The 17487-nt window shown below is 48.4% G+C and overlaps 1 protein-coding gene across 1 annotated transcript; it reads left to right on the plus strand.

The window, feature by feature from the left end:
- Nucleotides 1–693: 693 nt before the first annotated feature.
- Nucleotides 694–16876, plus strand: MAP6D1 (MAP6 domain containing 1). Its single transcript, XM_050308315.1, has 3 exons — nt 694–1298; nt 11950–12067; nt 14752–16876. The coding sequence occupies exons 1-3, from the start codon at nt 793–795 to the stop codon at nt 14827–14829; spliced, it is 702 nt and encodes a 233-aa protein (XP_050164272.1). The 5' UTR covers nt 694–792; the 3' UTR covers nt 14830–16876.
- Nucleotides 16877–17487: the final 611 nt, after the last annotated feature.

Genomic DNA, 17487 nt, shown 5'->3' on the forward strand with positions numbered 1-17487 from the left:
GACGTAAAATTTCAAAAGCCCAGCTTATCCCCGATGTAATTCCGTCAGTTTCACTGTTTTGTGCCAGGACTGTGTGGTTTTGAACCTGAATGTACAAAAGGAAAGCTGTAATTTGCAGTCTCTGGCAAACAGTAAAAGGTGTGAGCCCTGTATTAAGACACATAATAGATGCCTGGATTTTGGTCAATAGGAGGTATTTTAAAAGTGAAGTGGTTAAACTGTTAATGCAAATGGAGAGAAGGGGATTAAGAGAGGTGGGGGGTTGCACGCAGCTATAGGAAACTAAAAAAGAAGCAATCTGGGTGAGAAACAGCAGTCTTGCAGTGTTAAACGCCAGGTTTCGTGTATAAACGCTTTCTCTAATCATGACTGGTGACGGCTGCCTCGAAGGTATAATTGAGCAGCACCAAGCAGGTATTACAGCGGAGCAGCGGTCCTCGCCTGGCCGGTGCCGGTGCCTGGGCGCGCTACGGCGCTCCCGGGCGCAAAGCGGCTCCCGGAGCAGCGGCACGGACAGCGGCACTCGGCGGCGCACGGGCAGAGCGGGTCCCCCCGGGGGGCGCGGGGTCCGGCCCCGGCCGCGTTCCCTCCCCCGTAGCTGCACGGGGCTCCCACCGGCAGCCGGGTCACGTGTGCGGGCCGTAATCCCGGCGAGGGGGTGTCGTTACCGGGGAAGGGGGCGGCGGGAGGAGGGGCTGCCGCCGATGAGGGCTGAAGCCGGGAGCGCGGCCGGCTGCGGGCGCCGGAGCCGCGGGCGCCGCTGCGGGCGAGGCGGGGGCTGCGGCCGCGGCCATGGCCTGGCCCTGCATCAGCCGAGTGTGCTGCCTGGCTCGCTTCTGGAGCCAGCTGGACAAGTCCGACCTCTCCGTGCCGCTCACCATCCACAACTACTCGGACATCGAGGAGCAGGAGGACGGGCCGCCCCAGCGCGGCGGGCCCCCTTCGCGGGGCAGCGCTCGCCCGCCCGCCCCGGCGCGCCGCCCGCGGGATCCCGCCGCCGCCGCCGAGAAGCCGAGCGGCCGCAGGAAGGGCCGGGCGGCCGCCGCCGGAGAGCCCTTCGCGGCGGAGACCCAGTACCGGCAGGACTTCAGAGCGTGGCCCCTCCCGAGGAGGGACGCCTTCCCCTGGGTCAGCGCCAGTAGCGGCGGCGGCGGCGGGAGGGACGGGGCCGCCCCCCAGCCCGCCCCGGGACGCGCCGCCTGCGCCTTGCCCGGCGGCGGCGGGAGAACGGCGGTCGACGGCCCCGAGCATCTCCGGCCGCGCTCGCAGGCGGACGGCGGCCACACCACCTCCTACAGGTAACCGGGCCCGGCGGCCGCCCCGAGCCGGGGCTGCTCCTGCCACGGGCGGGGGACGCTCCTCCGCAGCGCGGGGATGCCGGCGGGCGGAATCGCCACCGAGGGGAGGGGGACGGGGGCTGCCGCCTCGCCGACGGGCTCAGCCTCTCGCCGAAGCCGCCTTTGCTTTTGGAAGTGCGGTCCTTTAAAGTGTCGCTTGTGCCCCGGGCAGGTGCCTGGCCCTGGCGGCCCCCGTGCGTGCCGGGGCAGCGGAGCTGTCCCCGGGCGCGCCGGCGCCCGGCCCCGCTCAGGGAGAGGAGGGAGCGCGCCGGGGGATCCATGATTGCATCCCTGGCGCAGCAGCGCGCTACCCACCCGCTGCCGGGAGATTCGGCACCTCCGACAGCCAGAGCTGCCCGCCACCCGTCCGTGCCCAACAGCCGCAACGAGCTGCGTTCCCCGAATCCCTCGGTGCCATTATCGTTTTCCCTTTAAAACTCCTGGAATGCGACATTCATGGCGAGCCAAATTACAGCCTTAAAAGATTAGTCAGACAAGAAGACATTTTCAGGATGTATCCCCTATGTCACCTAATGGGTAATGGAAAAAATTGTCACAAACCACCTGTCTCAGTCTTTAAAAATTACTAAGTGACTTATGCTATCGATGCCTTCCTTTCTCTATGAACAGCACAACTGATTATAGATGTTTATTTCCTGAAACAAACAGTCAGGCGGGATGCACCTAAATTCAACTCTCGTTCTTACTGACTCTCCCCATGGGAGAAGAGGGGATTTCAGCTATTACAAAGCTGCTGTTGAATATTGTATCAGTTTCATGCTGTTACCACATGCTCCCTCATAATGATGTTTGGCAGATTTTAATATACCTATGAGGTATATTAATAGAGCAATTATTTTTATTCCAATAGATTCTCAAGTATTTAGACTCTTATTACCTATTATGTACCTAGGACACATTTCTCTTCATCACTGCAATTCATTAGATTATGTATCACAGCGCTTTTAAGACAAACTGGGGGCCCTGGGGAGGATTTACCAGCCGGCACAGCAGTATTGCTTATCCCACTCCTCCTCACATAGGCAGCTGCCCTGCTCCATGTGCAGTGAACATGCAGATTTAGGAAGGATAACTGCAGTGCTTGAATTTGTGCACTATTTTCTCATTTGTCACATCTCTTCAGACAACCACAGAGTGATTATTCTTGAACCAAAACACTTTTCAATTTGCAAGGATCACAGGAATTACTTCAGAGAAACCTGCCTATAACAAGACTAGGAAGGTTCAGGTCTCAGAAACACATCCATCTCCACCTCTTTGTTGAAGCCTCCCCCTGCTTCTTCAGCCTGACCCCAGAGGAAGGCTGCATTAGCCTGCATTAGAGCTGCAGCTGCCCTACAGCTGTTCGAATGCTCAGCAGAGTCACTTCTCGCACCTTCCTTCCCTCTGGCTTGTCTGTTCTTACACAGGGCTCTCAGCTACTATTATCAAAGAACAAGAAGTTTACAGATCACACAACAAAGTACCGGCTAGGGCAACATATTAACATGGAAATCAAAACAAGTTTTACAAAAAGTAAGACTTCAAGTTAGTTGAGTAACTCCTCACTGCTGAAAGGAGTGCAGGACAAGGATGGAGGCACAAGCCAGGGCAGCCACACTAGAACAAAGTTCTCATGTAAAACCTTTAGGCTGTTTGAATACACAGTACACAACTCATACAGACAGGATTACGTAAATCAAGCCACTTTTGCCTTATTCCAGTAATTCCCATGGTTTCTTTGGATTATCACCTAGTACAACATTGCATTTAAGAAATCCCTGTACCACTGAGCACACAGGAGCCACAACAAGCAGCAGGAGAAAAGTTCACAATAGCTCCACAGGCTGCAAGAATCTACTTTCATTTGTCCCTTTTTGTTTTTTAAAGAAAGACTAAGCAGGTACTTGGCAGAGTTACTCATTTTCAGTTACACTTTGGGTTTGTGTTTGGTAGCTTCAGTCATGGCAAAGCCCCAGGAGCACTACTACAGTCTGAATTGGGAAGAGGTGATCATAGCACCCCCACCCTTGGTGAGCTGAGCACTCACAACCACAAGGACATTTCCACAAATAAACACCCTTACAGTTCACTCCCTTCCTCTTACCTTATTTTCCAAAGGCACTCTGCAAACACTTATCTTCAGGTAGTAGCTGGACAGCACCATTAAGGATTAATGTTCTTCATCTTCCTCTCTGACAGATTAGAAGGACCCTCCTTCTTTATTAAACTGTCCCTTGGTGGCCACACACAACTCCACTACACTCTGGCAGTAGGGACCCACCCACAGGTGAGAAGGCAGAAGGAAAGTCAGATCACCTGTGGTAGAGGCAGAGTAGGAGGGGTTTATCTAACTAGGGGCAGCTGTGTCCCAAAGAGAAGCTTGGTGAGCCATATGATGTCTTTAGGGAGGGTGGAAAAAAGGGAGAGTGTCCTGCACAGAGACATGCAGGCAAGGATCACTGCAGGTAGATGGTTAGAGAGGAGCAAAGATATGGAAAACACACACATTTTTGATAAGACACTCATTTCCTTGCTGTGGAAAACCTTGGGGAGATTCCCCCTTTTCTGCTGTTGCAGGAGTATCAGCCCATCCCTATGGCCCAGCCCTGAGGACTGGGCTCTCAGTGTGGGGAGCTGTGTCCACCCTCACAAGAAATGGGTCATTTGAGTCCTTTGTGCTCCAGGTGCTACAGCAGCTCTGTGCCCAGCCAGGTCAGGCACACCCCGTGAGGCTCTTCCTGACAGGATCAGCTCCTGCAGTGTGGACACTGCTGGTCAGCAGCCTCCAGCTGTACTGTGGGACTGTGCCAGGTCTCAGCAGCTGGCTGGGCTTGTTTAGTGTGAAAGAGAGGGCAAGGCAGGGCATTGAACAGGACATGCAGAAAAGTTGGCATTGATACATGGTCCACTCCGTGCTTTTAATGGCAGTAGTGGTTTTCTCGCTTGACTCTGTAAGATATTGGAGGTTTCTTTTTTAGGGGTTCTATGGTTTGGTGTTTGGTTTTGTTTGTTTGTTTGTTTGTTTTTAATTCAGGAATTTTGACTGCATGGTTCTACAACAGCCTATTGTGTTTGTTTCTATGAAGCACCCAAGGGTAGTGGTGAGTCCCCTGTAATGTGGAGCAGCATTTGATGTGCTTTTGTGCATCAGTGCTCTGTTCCTGTGAGACTTCATTCTGCACGCTGCTTTAAGTTCAGAAGGAAACTCAGCTGCATACAAAGCTGTCTGTACATGGCTAAGCCAGTCAGCCTGACCTGGCGTTTCCCAGCACAAAATAAACCTGCAGGATCAGTGTCTGAGACTGAGGGAATCTTTCTATGGCCAGAAGAAAGATAAACGGGAGGGGGTGTTGGAAGAATACCTCTATCCCTGAGGAAGCAAAGACTTTTGATTTTGAAATAATAATTCTGAATAAAAGGTGCCTGGCCTACCAACTATTATCCTATGTCCCCAGATTTTTGGGGCAGCTTCTTGCTCCCTTCAGTCCCTGGATTTTGGCTGGAGTCCTGTAGGGTCTGAATGAAGTCAAACCCCAATGGGGCTGCATGGTGGGTGCTCAGGCACACAGGCCGAGGCAGATCGATACAAGCTGCACTGGAAAGGCTAAAATGGGATGTGCTCCAAGTGTGAAAAGATCCCAGGGACTGCTGCAGAGGGTTGCAGTAGATTATACCTTACTGATGCTGGAGGAAGCAGAAGAAAGTGCTGAGTGGCCCCTCTGCACCTTCCCAAGTGTTTGTCCTTTTGCATCATGGAAGTGACTTCTCCCTTCAGCAGTAAGTTGCAGGTGCTTTGCACACAATTAATTGTAGTAGTAGGTCTTGATTGCATTTAGCAGACATTCTAGAAATAGAGAAGTGCTTTACTTAGCTCTCTTAATAGAGGATGAGAGAAGCTGGTGCTGTCAGCAGGTATCTCCAGCTGGCTCTGTTCCCTGGATGTCATTTTCTTACCTTGTTAGAAGGCAAGAGGGAAAAGGCACAACCTCCCCACCAGGGCCAGTATTGCTGGGAGGAGAACCCTGTTCAATGCTCAGCTACCCTATAGGTCACTTCAGACATCAGTTTTCCCTTCAGTAACCTGCCAGCTTTGGGAAAGCACTTCAAATGTGTAAACGAAAATGTTGCATGAGAGTTGCGAGGGATTGTTTTGCCTGTTCTTCCCCCACCTGAGTGCTTGTATTGGCACTCAGGGAACTGGGAGGATGACTTCAAACTTCTGCACACGTGCACAACACCAGCCCTGAGCAGAGCCTGCTCTCTGCAGTTGGGGTTTCCACAGGACAGGTGTCCTCAGCCGGCAGGAGAGTCAAGAGCACCCAGCTTGTTCACAGGTGGGAGGCACAGCATTAAAGCAGACCAAAATGGGCCCCAGAGATCAAGCAATTTTGTTGAGATGAGAAGAAACCTCATAAAGAGCTGGGGTAATTAGGGGGAAAGGTGACTGATGTGCCATCACTAAAGATTTTTTGGAATAGTGGAGTGGAAGATACCCTGGCAAACCGAATTCCCACCTTCTTGCATAAGAACTCAACATGTGCCATTCACTGTGACCATGGAACAGACATCACCCCACCAGGAGAGGCACCGCAGAACGAAGGGGAATGACGCTTTTCCCCAGAGCTATGGATGCAGTCACAGAATGTGTTACTTGGCTTTCTATCCTATTCATTCGCCTTCAAGTAGTGCTTGTGCAGAGAAACAAGGTGACCTGTGGTGAGTGCTCCACAATGAAAAGCATCTTATTTGAGCTGTGCAGAAAACAAAGAAAATACCTGCACTTGTGTTCAGTAATGTATGGGATCAAAGCCCACACCTGAGCCAGCAGGGTTAATAGTACTGCATATGAGGAGCTCCATCCTTGATCCAGCAAGATCTTTAAATGCATGCTTATCCTCAATAATAGCAGTAAAGCTTTTATAATCGAGGCTTACAGTTATCTTTACATTCTTAAGTGTCTTGCTGCTTGGGGAAATTAATACTGAAGCCCCTGATTTTTATGCTATTTAACAAGTAGGCTTACTCAGTGCAGGCATTGGGATGGATCCAGAGGGATTCACTATGCACTGCACAGCCTGGGTGGGGAAGGGAGGGCTTGGAGAGGGACAGACATGTGAGCAGAGAGCCAGGTGAGCTGGGAATAGAGGCTCAAGAGAGGGTGTCTGTTGTGCAAAGTATGCTGCAGAACTGAAATGGGGAAGATTCAAAGCTGTTGCATAAAGTAGGAGGAATTTCCTCCCCTCAATGTACACTCAACCTTAGGTTAGAGAAAATGGGAAAAGAATGGAAAGTGGGATAAGAACAGAAGTCAAGACCCTCAGACCTACCCACACACCCCCATTCACACAGCTCCAATAAGAGGGAAGCAGCTGCCTGTCCTATCAGACCACTGTCAGTACTCCTTCTCTGGGGACCTGTTCGTGAGCAAAGCAAGCTCCTAAAACTCACCCTAAGACAACAGTTTGAGGCTTAAGGTTTTGTCTGGTCCCTTCAGTCCAGTCTTTTGCTATTGCTTCTTTCCTGTGAATTATGAGCAGCTCCAAGCACTGCCTGACCTTCCTGCAGGTGAGAGCTGAGACAAGATTCATCCAGGTGTTTTCTGCTTTCCTCCTCTATAATTCCTGTCTTTACCTCTCTGCTGTCTTTTCTCTACCCCTCTATTTTTTAACCTCCATCAGCCTTTTCTTTCCTCTGTTTCTGTCCTTATGCTGGGCTCTTTGGGTGGGTAGGAGAATGGGCACAATCTGCACCTGTGTCTAAGGATTGGAAGGGCCTCCAGCACCCCACCAGTGTCTGCCACAGCTCAGAGGAGAAGCAGTTTAATGGCTCAGTTATCCAGGAAGGCTTCTGACTTTGTCCATCACACAGAGCTCTCACCACTGCAACCATGACTCGTGACATTTGCAATCCTCCATTTGCCAGGAGATGTCACAGCATCCTCCCTGGCCTAGGGGGGTCTTTGCCAACAAGCAGACTCAGCCTGTCCTCTAGGAGAGCACCGCTGGCCACACAGCTCTGCCTGGGCAAACCAGCTGCATGGCCCTGCTAGGAACCTGCAACGAGCTGTGTCACAAACAGGGAGACATTTCACCCCACACCTTCTGCCCAAACCCCTTGCGCACCAGTCTGGCTTACCCAGCTGACATCTAGAGTAGTGTGTACTTTGAAAGAAAAATAAGAGAGACTCCCAAGCTGTGCACACAACTTTCCTCCTGAAGGAAAAAACTGGAGAAATGTTCATTGTGCTGTTTAATTCTCACTGGTGTGCTGGGTATGAGAAGGAATAAGACACTGAAAGAATGAGCATAGACCAGCTCAGGCAGCATAGCTTTGAGTTATGGTCAGCTATACAGAATGAGCCTTTTTCTCCATTTCCTAAATAAGAAATGGGATTGTAATGCAGCGGCTCAGAACTGCCATAGATAATTAATCATGGAAAGCAAACGGTGACATAAAGATGAAGTACTGAAATGACAACTGTGATGGCATTGGTGGTGCATGATGGGGCAAAGGAATAGTATCAGTGCTGAAGAGAAATTTGCATGGAAACAGCAGCTCCAGCATTGCAAACAGCACAGTCGGTGTTTCCACTGTCTGCCTCCCTGTGCCCACCAGAAGAGTCCTCCACCTCTGTGAAGTTAGAAACATTTCTAGGTTAGATTTTCACTAGGTCAGTGAAATAAAAAGGATTTTGTAGACAGCTTTCTCTGCAGGGCCAGAAAACATTTCATGTGGAGCACATGAAATGGGAAGAGCTGGAGGCAGCACTTAGGCCAGTCACTCATGGATTGCAGCATCCAGCAGCTTGAGCTGCAGCAGCACCAGTACGCTGTGTCTGGAAAGAACAGAAGGACCAATCCCAAATCCGTCATTCCCAAATAATGCCCTGAAGTTTGCAAGGCCACTGGGTAAATCATGGTGGGGCATCCCCCCTGCCTGGGCTGTTAGCTGGTCTTGCTCACCAGGAGAGGGAGATGGCACCCAGTCACCAGCTCTTGTCAAAGCTGGGCTTCATCGTAACCCCCTGGCAATTAACAGTCCAGTGCTTTTTTGTTTGTTTGTTTCCAGCCTATACATAAGCTGTACTCCCATGGGGTTTAAACTGTCCCAGCAGGCCACCAGCTTCCCTCTCCACACTGCACAGATTCAAACCTTCCCCTACAGACACATCCCCACACATTACAAAAAAAAAAAAGCCTTTCTTCAGGCTCTATTAACCAATTTTGAGACAGAGAAAAGAAACAAATGACAAAGCATTGATTTATATGATGAAAGCAGTTCCACAAGGGGCAACCACCTGCAAAAAGTCATTTCTTAATTCTTCCTAGAGTGAGTCAGATGTACAAGAAGAGCAGTACAAGAAAAAGCAGCCCTTCCCTTTTGATCCCTACTGTTTTAAATCTTGCATGCTACTCAGGAGGCTTTTTTCTTTCACAACCCCAGTGCTTTAGTACTTAGAAGCACCACTGGATCATTTCTATATATGGAGATCAAAAATCTCACCTCTAGGTTGTAGTAGTGGGGACAAAACAGAACCTAAAGAGAGCCTGGACTGAGTTATGATCTGGAGGCTACTTTTCCTCAACTGCAGGTCCTTGCAGACCCAAAGTAACCGGATAACTGCTGCTGTCTAGGGACAAGGAGAGGAGGAAGGGTACAGCAGGAAGGATGAAGATGACCATGTCCAGTAGCAACAGTCAGTCTTGCATGTTCATCCCCAGCAGCAGCTGGATGTCACATCACACAAGGGTACAGGGGAGAAGGAAGACAGTCACTAATCGTGACACTTGACATCTTAAACTAAGCAACATTAAAAACAGGTCATTCCTCTTCCCCAGGCTTGGGGAATGCTCATGCATTTCAACTCCACTCACGACTCCAAGACTGATTTCTAATCAAGTCACCAAACTGGTATTTGAGCTTGTGTTCCTTCTGACTCTTGGCTACAGAGCTGGAGATGAGAGCCTGTGTCCTGCAAGCTGAAAGGCAGACCAGAGTTAGTTAGCTGCACTTTCTGTATCAAAGGTTACAATATTAATTTCTTGTTTTGTTTCAAGTACCCCAGCTCCCAGAGGAGGTATGTTGCCTATGTTGTGCCCAGCCCTTCTCTGTGGCTCAGAGTCCTGGGTTTACCAGTGGGAAATCCCAAGCCAGGATTAGAAATGCTGCTGTGGGTCTGGGCCATGACTGTATCTGCCCTCACATTTCTGATTCTGTGGCTGAAGGTAGAGCATTTCCTCAGTGCATGTAGGAGCCCCAAAAATAGTTTTGACTGTCCAGGCTGAGAGGAGAATGGTTTGGCTTCCAGCCAAAATGAGGGTCCTGTGATCCAAAAGGGCTGTGTTTGGGGGTCTGCCAAATCAGCAAATGATCTGCTATAAAGCAGTGAGACAGAGCTGGCTGCACAGGCAGGCAGCACAGTCATTCATTGCAAGCTGGGGACACACTCTATTGCAGTGAGGAGATCAGTCAGCACGAGGTTGAATGGTTAGGAATCAATGCCACCAGTATTCCTGAGAAAACTGGGCTTTATGTGGAGTGGCAGGTTCCAGTTCCTAGAAACTGCTGGGAGGTAATTGATGGCTTTGTACCATTTTGCTGGTATTTTGCCCAGTAGCTCTGTGTCCTCCCTCTGGCTGTGCAGCAGAGCAGAGCTCAGATTTAACATTCACACACATCTGGGATTCCCTGCTGAAAGGTTGCCTTCTTGGGGCATCACTTGGCCAAAATCACCTTTCTGCAAAGGTGCTCCCTGACCCTGAGTTGTTAGAGCAGCAGGAACCCCACTGCCAGCTCCGGGAGAGCTGCACGGGCACTCACCTGCTGCCTGAGCAGACCCGAACAGCAAGGTGCAGAGAAGGTAGAAGGACAGTGAGAGCAAACTAATTATAAAAAAGATTTGCAATGCATATAGACAGCCCTGACAGAGGCCTGGCTTTGCTCTCCAACAGCAGGAAGCTCTTCCATAGAGCAATATCCGTTACTGACTGAGTGGATTTAAGAACTCGCTCCACCCTCACTCAAGCTGGCAAACTGCTGTCAGCCCCAGCAGCAGGCTCCTGCCCCTTTCCTTGTGGGAATACCTGTATTCATCCATTCTGGCAGGAGGCTGCTGGCAGCAGCTAACTTGGTCAAGAAACAGTTATTCAATTTTTTGGAATTAATTTTGTTAGCATGCTGTTTTCTCACTGGCTTAGATGCAGTCCAGGGTTGTACCCGGTATCCACAAATCAGCAAGGAAATGAGGTAGCATTTTAAGGCTGAGTCTATTATTAGAAATAAAACATAAACCAGGCAGTGGTTATATCACTTTGGTGATATACTGAAAGGATCATGTCCAAACTACACGTTCTAAAATAATACTCCACACTCACGCACTTTAAAGTAAGATTTTTTAAAGGGGAATTTTTATCTACTATGAAAATAGCAAATAGCATGCTTGGGAAAAAGGAAAAACAGAAAGGCTGTGATTGAAGCTAAACTGGACACATTAAAACACAGTCTGTTTCCCTAGCCTGGGCACTAAGGACTCAGTCTTACCCCTTGATCTTGTGCATAAGCAGATAGTAAAATGCAGATATTATTGAAGTATGCCAGGGTATGAACATAAAACTGTCTCATCTTGGTTAGTCACCTCTCCCTTCGCTACAGAAACTGCCTGTTGGTTGCCAGAGATACGTACATAAACAGAGCAGACTCCTGTCTTCTCCTGAGAGAAATGAGCCAGCTCAGCTGGCTGCTACTGCAGCACCCAGAGAGTCCTAGTGGAGAGGGCATCAGTGAGGCTGTCTGTGACAAGGGGTACAGAGAAGCAAGGGAAAGGCTGTAGAAGCGAGCTGGCAGCCAAGCTAAGCCAGACCTTGCCATGCTGTTCTTTGGTGCACTCGAAACCTGTGCTGCCCCTTTCTCAGTGCAATCTCTGCACCCATTTCTCAGATGGCACTTGGCTGACTAATCCTCAGAGCAGTGGTGCTGTCTCAGACATCACCATGCAGATTTAAAGCACTTGCCCCCCTCTGAAGGAAAATCATCGGCGGAAGCATCTGCCAGCTGAGATGGTGTCTCCCTTTGGATGCATTTCAGATTGGGCTGCCACAGCTGTGCAGCACAGCACACACTGGCAAACCTGCCTGCTGATGAGAGCCACAGCCAAGGGAGGGAATATCAGCACACTCTCTCCACAGGGGAGGGCAGGCACCAGGCCAAGGGATTTTACATAGTAAGTGACCAAAGAGCCAGATGATGTTTTACATTGTAAGTGGTCAATGGGCCTTCATGCAAAAAGTCACCCTGACTCTTTCTTACCCAGGAGGGAAGCACCAAGCACTGCCAAGAGAGAGCACATTTTGCAGGAATAAAAGGAAAGTTAAGTCAGGGCAGCCAGTTAGCCCAGCCTATGCCCTGTTGCACCTTTCATCATGGGCTTTGTGAGAGAGGCAGACCTCTACGCTCAGTTGGTCTTTTATTCTCAGTATGCCTTAGACAAGTTCAATCTTATGAGCTGATTACAACCAGCCTTGCTTTCTGGCTTTGCAACTACTCTGAGCAGAAGCACCCTGTGAGTATATTGTGTTTTATGGGTTCTTCTGTCTTGACAATCTCATTTCAGACAAGAGTATCGCCCGTGGACTGGAGCAAAACCATCCAAGCCTATAAAGATAAAACAAGGCTTCATTATGCCAGAAGACCATTTTGTTCAAGAGACAAGCTACAAGGCAGACTTTAAGGTAATTAACAGTTTTTAAAAATCCTAAAGTCAATGAGAGTAAAGCCCAAACTGTACACATCAGGAACTACTCTTTTTTTATCAGTGTGGTATGTGTAGCTATGTTCTCACTGACCCCTCTTTCATCACTGCCCATTAGGTAATGTGGCCATCCCTTGCCTTCAGAGAGATGTGCTAGACAATGTCATACTGTAACTGGTCACAATTCAACCCATAATTCAATCCCTCAAGTGGATATCTTATGTACAAGGGGTGTGTGTGTGTGTGTGTGCCACCCCCTCTCTGTGTGTAAGGTTCAATCAACACCCTCTGCACACCCTTGGAGTGGTCAGTGTGCACCAGCATTAGGGCTGCAGTGTGAGACTCAACCTCTGGTACCAACATCAACCACGGGCACAGGTGTTTGCATGGGAACCTTTGCAGATCCCTGCCTGAGGAACAGCACCCACCCAGGCAGGACAAAACTTCCCTGTGCTGGTGGGGGCAGAGGCTGCCCCCACTACCAACACCAAGGAGGACACAGCTGTGGTGAGCAGCCAAGCTGCACAGCTCTTGGGCCTCTGAGACTTCCTTGGGATTTTCCTGCGAGTTTCTACAACCCTCTATACCAGTGAAGATCATTTTCTTGTTCATGAAATACATGTGTTACTGAAAATCCCACGAGAAAACATTCTCTCTGTACTCGGCATTTTCCCTGGCAGGGCCCCACACAGTCCCCATCCTCACAAGGAAGGAAAGTGCACACTGACAAGGCTGTGGTTTAGCTGCTTTTTGCATTAGACCACCAAGGAGAGCAGCACCTCACAGCCAACCGCAGAAGTGGTTCAGAGGCTGCACTGAGTGACACGGAAAGCGGAGATGGGGCCGGGGCTGAAGTCCCCTGCCGCAGTGTGCTGTGCTGTTAGAGGTAACAGCAGCTACTCCAGGGCCACACGTAAAAAGTAAATCTTTGCCTTGGAGGAGACAAGGAAGAAGTGTTTAATCAGCAGACAGTCAAGTGCCTCCTCCGCAGAGGATTGCCAGCACACTGCTGCGACAAGGCACACGATGGGTATATCCAGCTCTGCTGCAAGTGGGACAGTGACCTCAGGCAAAACAGAATTTGCAAACCTCACCAAAATTTCCTTCTTGCTATGAATAGTCTGGGCTGCTTGCCGAGGTGCAGCAATGAGGATAGAGGATATTTAATTCTTAAATCTTGTATTTTGACCCTTTTGAATTTAATTTTTCATTTTGATCCTAGACAAAATACAGTGTCGTCCTATTTGGCAGATAGGATGCAAAGGAGACGGTCCTAGATGAACCCCTCAGAGTCCCTATCCCAGTTCTCGAAGGAAAGGGAAGACTGGAATGCCAGACACAAACACTTGCCACTGAGGACACTGCACTCTGGACCATGCAGCAAAGGTCTTGTGTCCTGGAGCCCCAGGGTACAGCCTCTCTCACAGACAGCATGGGAAAGTCATAGTCAGGAATGAAGATGGTGCTGAAGAGTCACCATTTCAAAGAAAAGCCAGACTGTCCCTGATTCACACTTGACCATTTGGACTTTGCCTCTGGCCTGAAAGCCCTGGCTTTGCCAGACACACAAGAGTCAGGTTTACATTCTGTCCTGACAGCCTACATGGAGGACTCAGGGGAACGGTTCTCCCCAGCTGCTGAGCTGTACACAGGCTGTTTGTGATGTCTCACTCGTTCCTCAGTGTGTCAGATGCATCCCCAGAGGAACGGAAAAATCCGAACAATGAAACAATCACAACCGGATCAATAGCTTTCCCTTTTTCCCTATACTCTCTTTGCCTGTGGTCTTGCTCTTCTTTCTCTGCTTGGATGGTGCCCATCAGCATACCCAGCAGAGCTTTCCACCCTTTCATGTTTTATAGCCAGATTCACCCAGAGTCCTGGGCTGGATGCACATCTATGGCCAGTGCTGTTTCAAAACCCTAGGATTTTCAGCATTAGAGATGATAGAAGCATCCAGGTGTCCTTCATGCTTCAGTACAACCAAAACAGCTACATATTGCATGTGATTATTACTCCACAGACATTAGAGAGAGCAGCCACTGCCTTTCCTTCCTACATCCTTATCTGAGTCCTTGAAGTCTCACAGCCTGGCACGGCCAGTAACCAATTGTTCTCCTTTGGGTACTCCAGGTCTGCACCTCTGTTCACAGCAGAAATAGATCATAGCCCCCATAAGGCATTACAATGGAACATTGTGATGGAGCCTGGATGGCATTCTCCAAAAGGTTAAGGACCAGACACACACCACTCTAATTCCTCTCACTTAAAATCCAGCACCAGGCCAGCAGTGAATTTGTTGTGACATTTGTAGAGTATCTGCCAGTAGGACTTTGTGAAGAGACAGCTCTTCATCTTGCAGAAGCTGGCTCCAGCCAAGGCCTGCCCAGCCATGGTTATGCCCATCACACCACACATCTCCAGGTCCAAGGGCTGGGTTACAACTGAGCCCCTCCTCACTGGCACAGCATCACACCTGCCCTCGAATCACCCTGCAGGCTGAGGCCAGTCTCACTGATGCCCAGCCAAGAGATAACACTTGTTGGGTAGTGGCATGTTACAGGGAGAGCAGATAGATCCTCACAGCACTCCAGATCTCTCAGAATCTCTAGACAGTTGTACTCTGTGCCACACTAATGTTTCTCTCTCCCCTCACCCCACTAGATCCCAGAGGTGAAGACCAGGTTCTCCCCCAACCCTTCTGCCGTTTTCCAGGCACCATCGCGGATCCTCAACGTTTGAACCTGGGCCCTCCTCGCACCCAGGCAGCTGAAACGCAGCGTTTCTGTTAAGATGTATCACTATGCAATTGTCACGAGGAGTGTTAAGATCAAAGAACCGGTGTTATCAACAGCAGCTCCAGTGATTAATGATATGCACACACACTTTCTGTTAACACAACAAACCGCAAAGCGCTTGGTTTAGAACTGGCAAAACACCCTGCGAGGAGTGACCTAGTTTTTCACAGGAGCAGGTTCATTACTATGCCAGCTGGCGTCACATTAGGAGATTGACTTTGGGCAGCTAAGGTAGGATTGCAGGCAATGTCTCTACGCATAGCTACACAGGGTAGGAGGGAAAACAATCACAACGGGATGGATAATTAAAACCCAAACCAATTTTATTTAGCAACACCCTCTAAGTAGGCCAGAGAAAGACCCGGGAGTAGTCTGGCCCTTTCTTGAGGTGTTTCGGGAGTAGGACCTCAAATGGTATCACCAGAAAGCACAGCTTCACTGGGGCTGATCTGAACTTCCAGGGTTGTTTTAGAAGCTGGAGGAAGCCAACATCATTAAACTATAAAATAAATCTGGCACATGCAGTGTTTTGGGGTTTTCCAGCCGAAGGCTGGATATTTCCAAAACTGAAGGGCCTGATGCAGGAGCAAGAGGGGACTGAATGCCAGGAGACAGCCCTGATAGCAGTGCACCGGGCTGGCTCGTAGAGGAGTACATGGACACAGCCAGGCACCCACCAGGCTCCTCCAGAGGATCTAAGATACTTATGTAATTTGTACAGCTGTTAGGGTGAGTGTAAATACTGTACATGGATTTTACCTAAAGCAATTTGTGATCCTTTAATGAAAAGGATATGCTTATACTTTTAATAAATGTTAACTCTTTGCATATGCAAGGTGGAAAATATTGCCTTGAAATTCCTAAATTATTGCCTGTATATTGGTAATGCTAATGCTAGGAGCAACCACAAGCGAATGTTACTTAGAAACTCTTCTTAAAGAAAAATGTTAATGTAGAATGTAAGCCATCTGTCATTTCTAAGATAGGCCATTTCAAGTGTCATTGTTCTGAAGCTCATTTTTTTAGATTGCTGTGCATTTAACTTTTGCTGAGGTACACGTGTTTTAAGAAACCATTTTTTTAGCCTTTGTTCATCAAGACTTTATGATTTCTATTAATAAGTTATGCAATATAATTAGTTTATTGCTTATTTAATGGTTTTACTAATTATTTTGGGAAAAAATTTGAAAAAACTTTATGTGTTTGCAACACATGTGTGTTGTGTAGAACAAAGGGAAACTGTCCTCAGACTTGAACAGGGATCAGATATTCATTCATCTGTAATGAGACAGACTTTAACACAGGAGGATATTTTCTTAAACTTCCTTCTAGCTGAAGCCTAAGGCAAATTTAATGAACTTGGGGATTCTGCAAACACGTATGCATTGCTGATAACTCCCGTAAGAACAATTTTTGAACAGCTGGCACGTGGACTGTACTTGGAATACATGTAGACAGCATCTTCCCACTGCAGTGTGTGAGAATTTAATGGTGACATCTCTGTTTGCTGTAGCAGGACCGAACACAACCACCAGAATATGGAACACCTGCAGTAAGCTGTGTTTGGGTGGGACAAGGGATGGCACTTCCCACACTCATCCTTGGACCCATAGGAACCTACAGAAATCCCAGTGCTTGTCAAAATAATATTTCAGGAGATTAATTTTTCAGGATATTAATTTGAAACATTCAAACTGTACTAAAAGTTTTGCATGTTAGATGTTTCTAAGAATTCAATCTGCTTGTTTAATCTCTTTATAATGTTTTTAACAGTTTTGTTCAAATAATTTAAGTTCGTTTCAATCCTGGACTTTACTAACAGCAAGAAAAAAAAGAAAAAAAAAGGATAAATTGTCTATTCTCTCTTCTTAATTCACTGTATTTCTTAAAACAAAACACAACCCAGGTTTAAACAAACTGGTAATACAATAAGCTTGTATTTTATCAAATGAACTGGATTTAATTTAATAAATTAAAATGTATTTTGTCTATTGGTTCTTTCCCAAATTTTTTTTTTTTGTTGTTGTTGTAAAGCATAACCCTCGGGTAATTCAACCTTGCAGAACAATTTGTCACCACGTCTGTCTTGCACACCTGCACAAGCAGGACAGCAGAGCACAGCAGGCACCAAGCAAGGTCTTGGGGAGAGGCATTCAGAGTCATCAGCAGTCAACTCCTTCCTCCTGGAGCTTGCCTGCAGGCACAGCCCCCAGCAAGAACAGCTTCTAAGGCACACTGCAAGCTGTGGCCCAACTGCTGATCCGAAACCACAGCTGCCTTCCAAAGGAAAGCTCTTGGTCTGCAGAATCCATAGTCACTTATGGGACTTTTCCCAGACCTTTTCAAAGGGAAAGCAAACTATTCAGCAAGCAGTCCATCGCCATGAAGGGGAAAAGGGGATGAACCAATGACACTAATTTGCTACGTTCCCTATAAAATGCACAGAGGGTAGATCGACTCTGATGCAGGTGCCACACTTTCAAGATCCCTTTCAGACATGCCCATAGTGTTCCCTGTTAACAGTTTCAGCTCAGTTTCACTATGCCACCTCACAGAGACCACAGGAATTGAATTTTCACAGTTACCATCATTTTACAGTTAC

Source organism: Myiozetetes cayanensis, unplaced genomic scaffold (assembly GCF_022539395.1).
Source record: "Myiozetetes cayanensis isolate MyiCay16 unplaced genomic scaffold, myiCay2020 scf13, whole genome shotgun sequence".
NCBI lineage: Eukaryota > Metazoa > Chordata > Aves > Passeriformes > Tyrannidae > Myiozetetes > Myiozetetes cayanensis.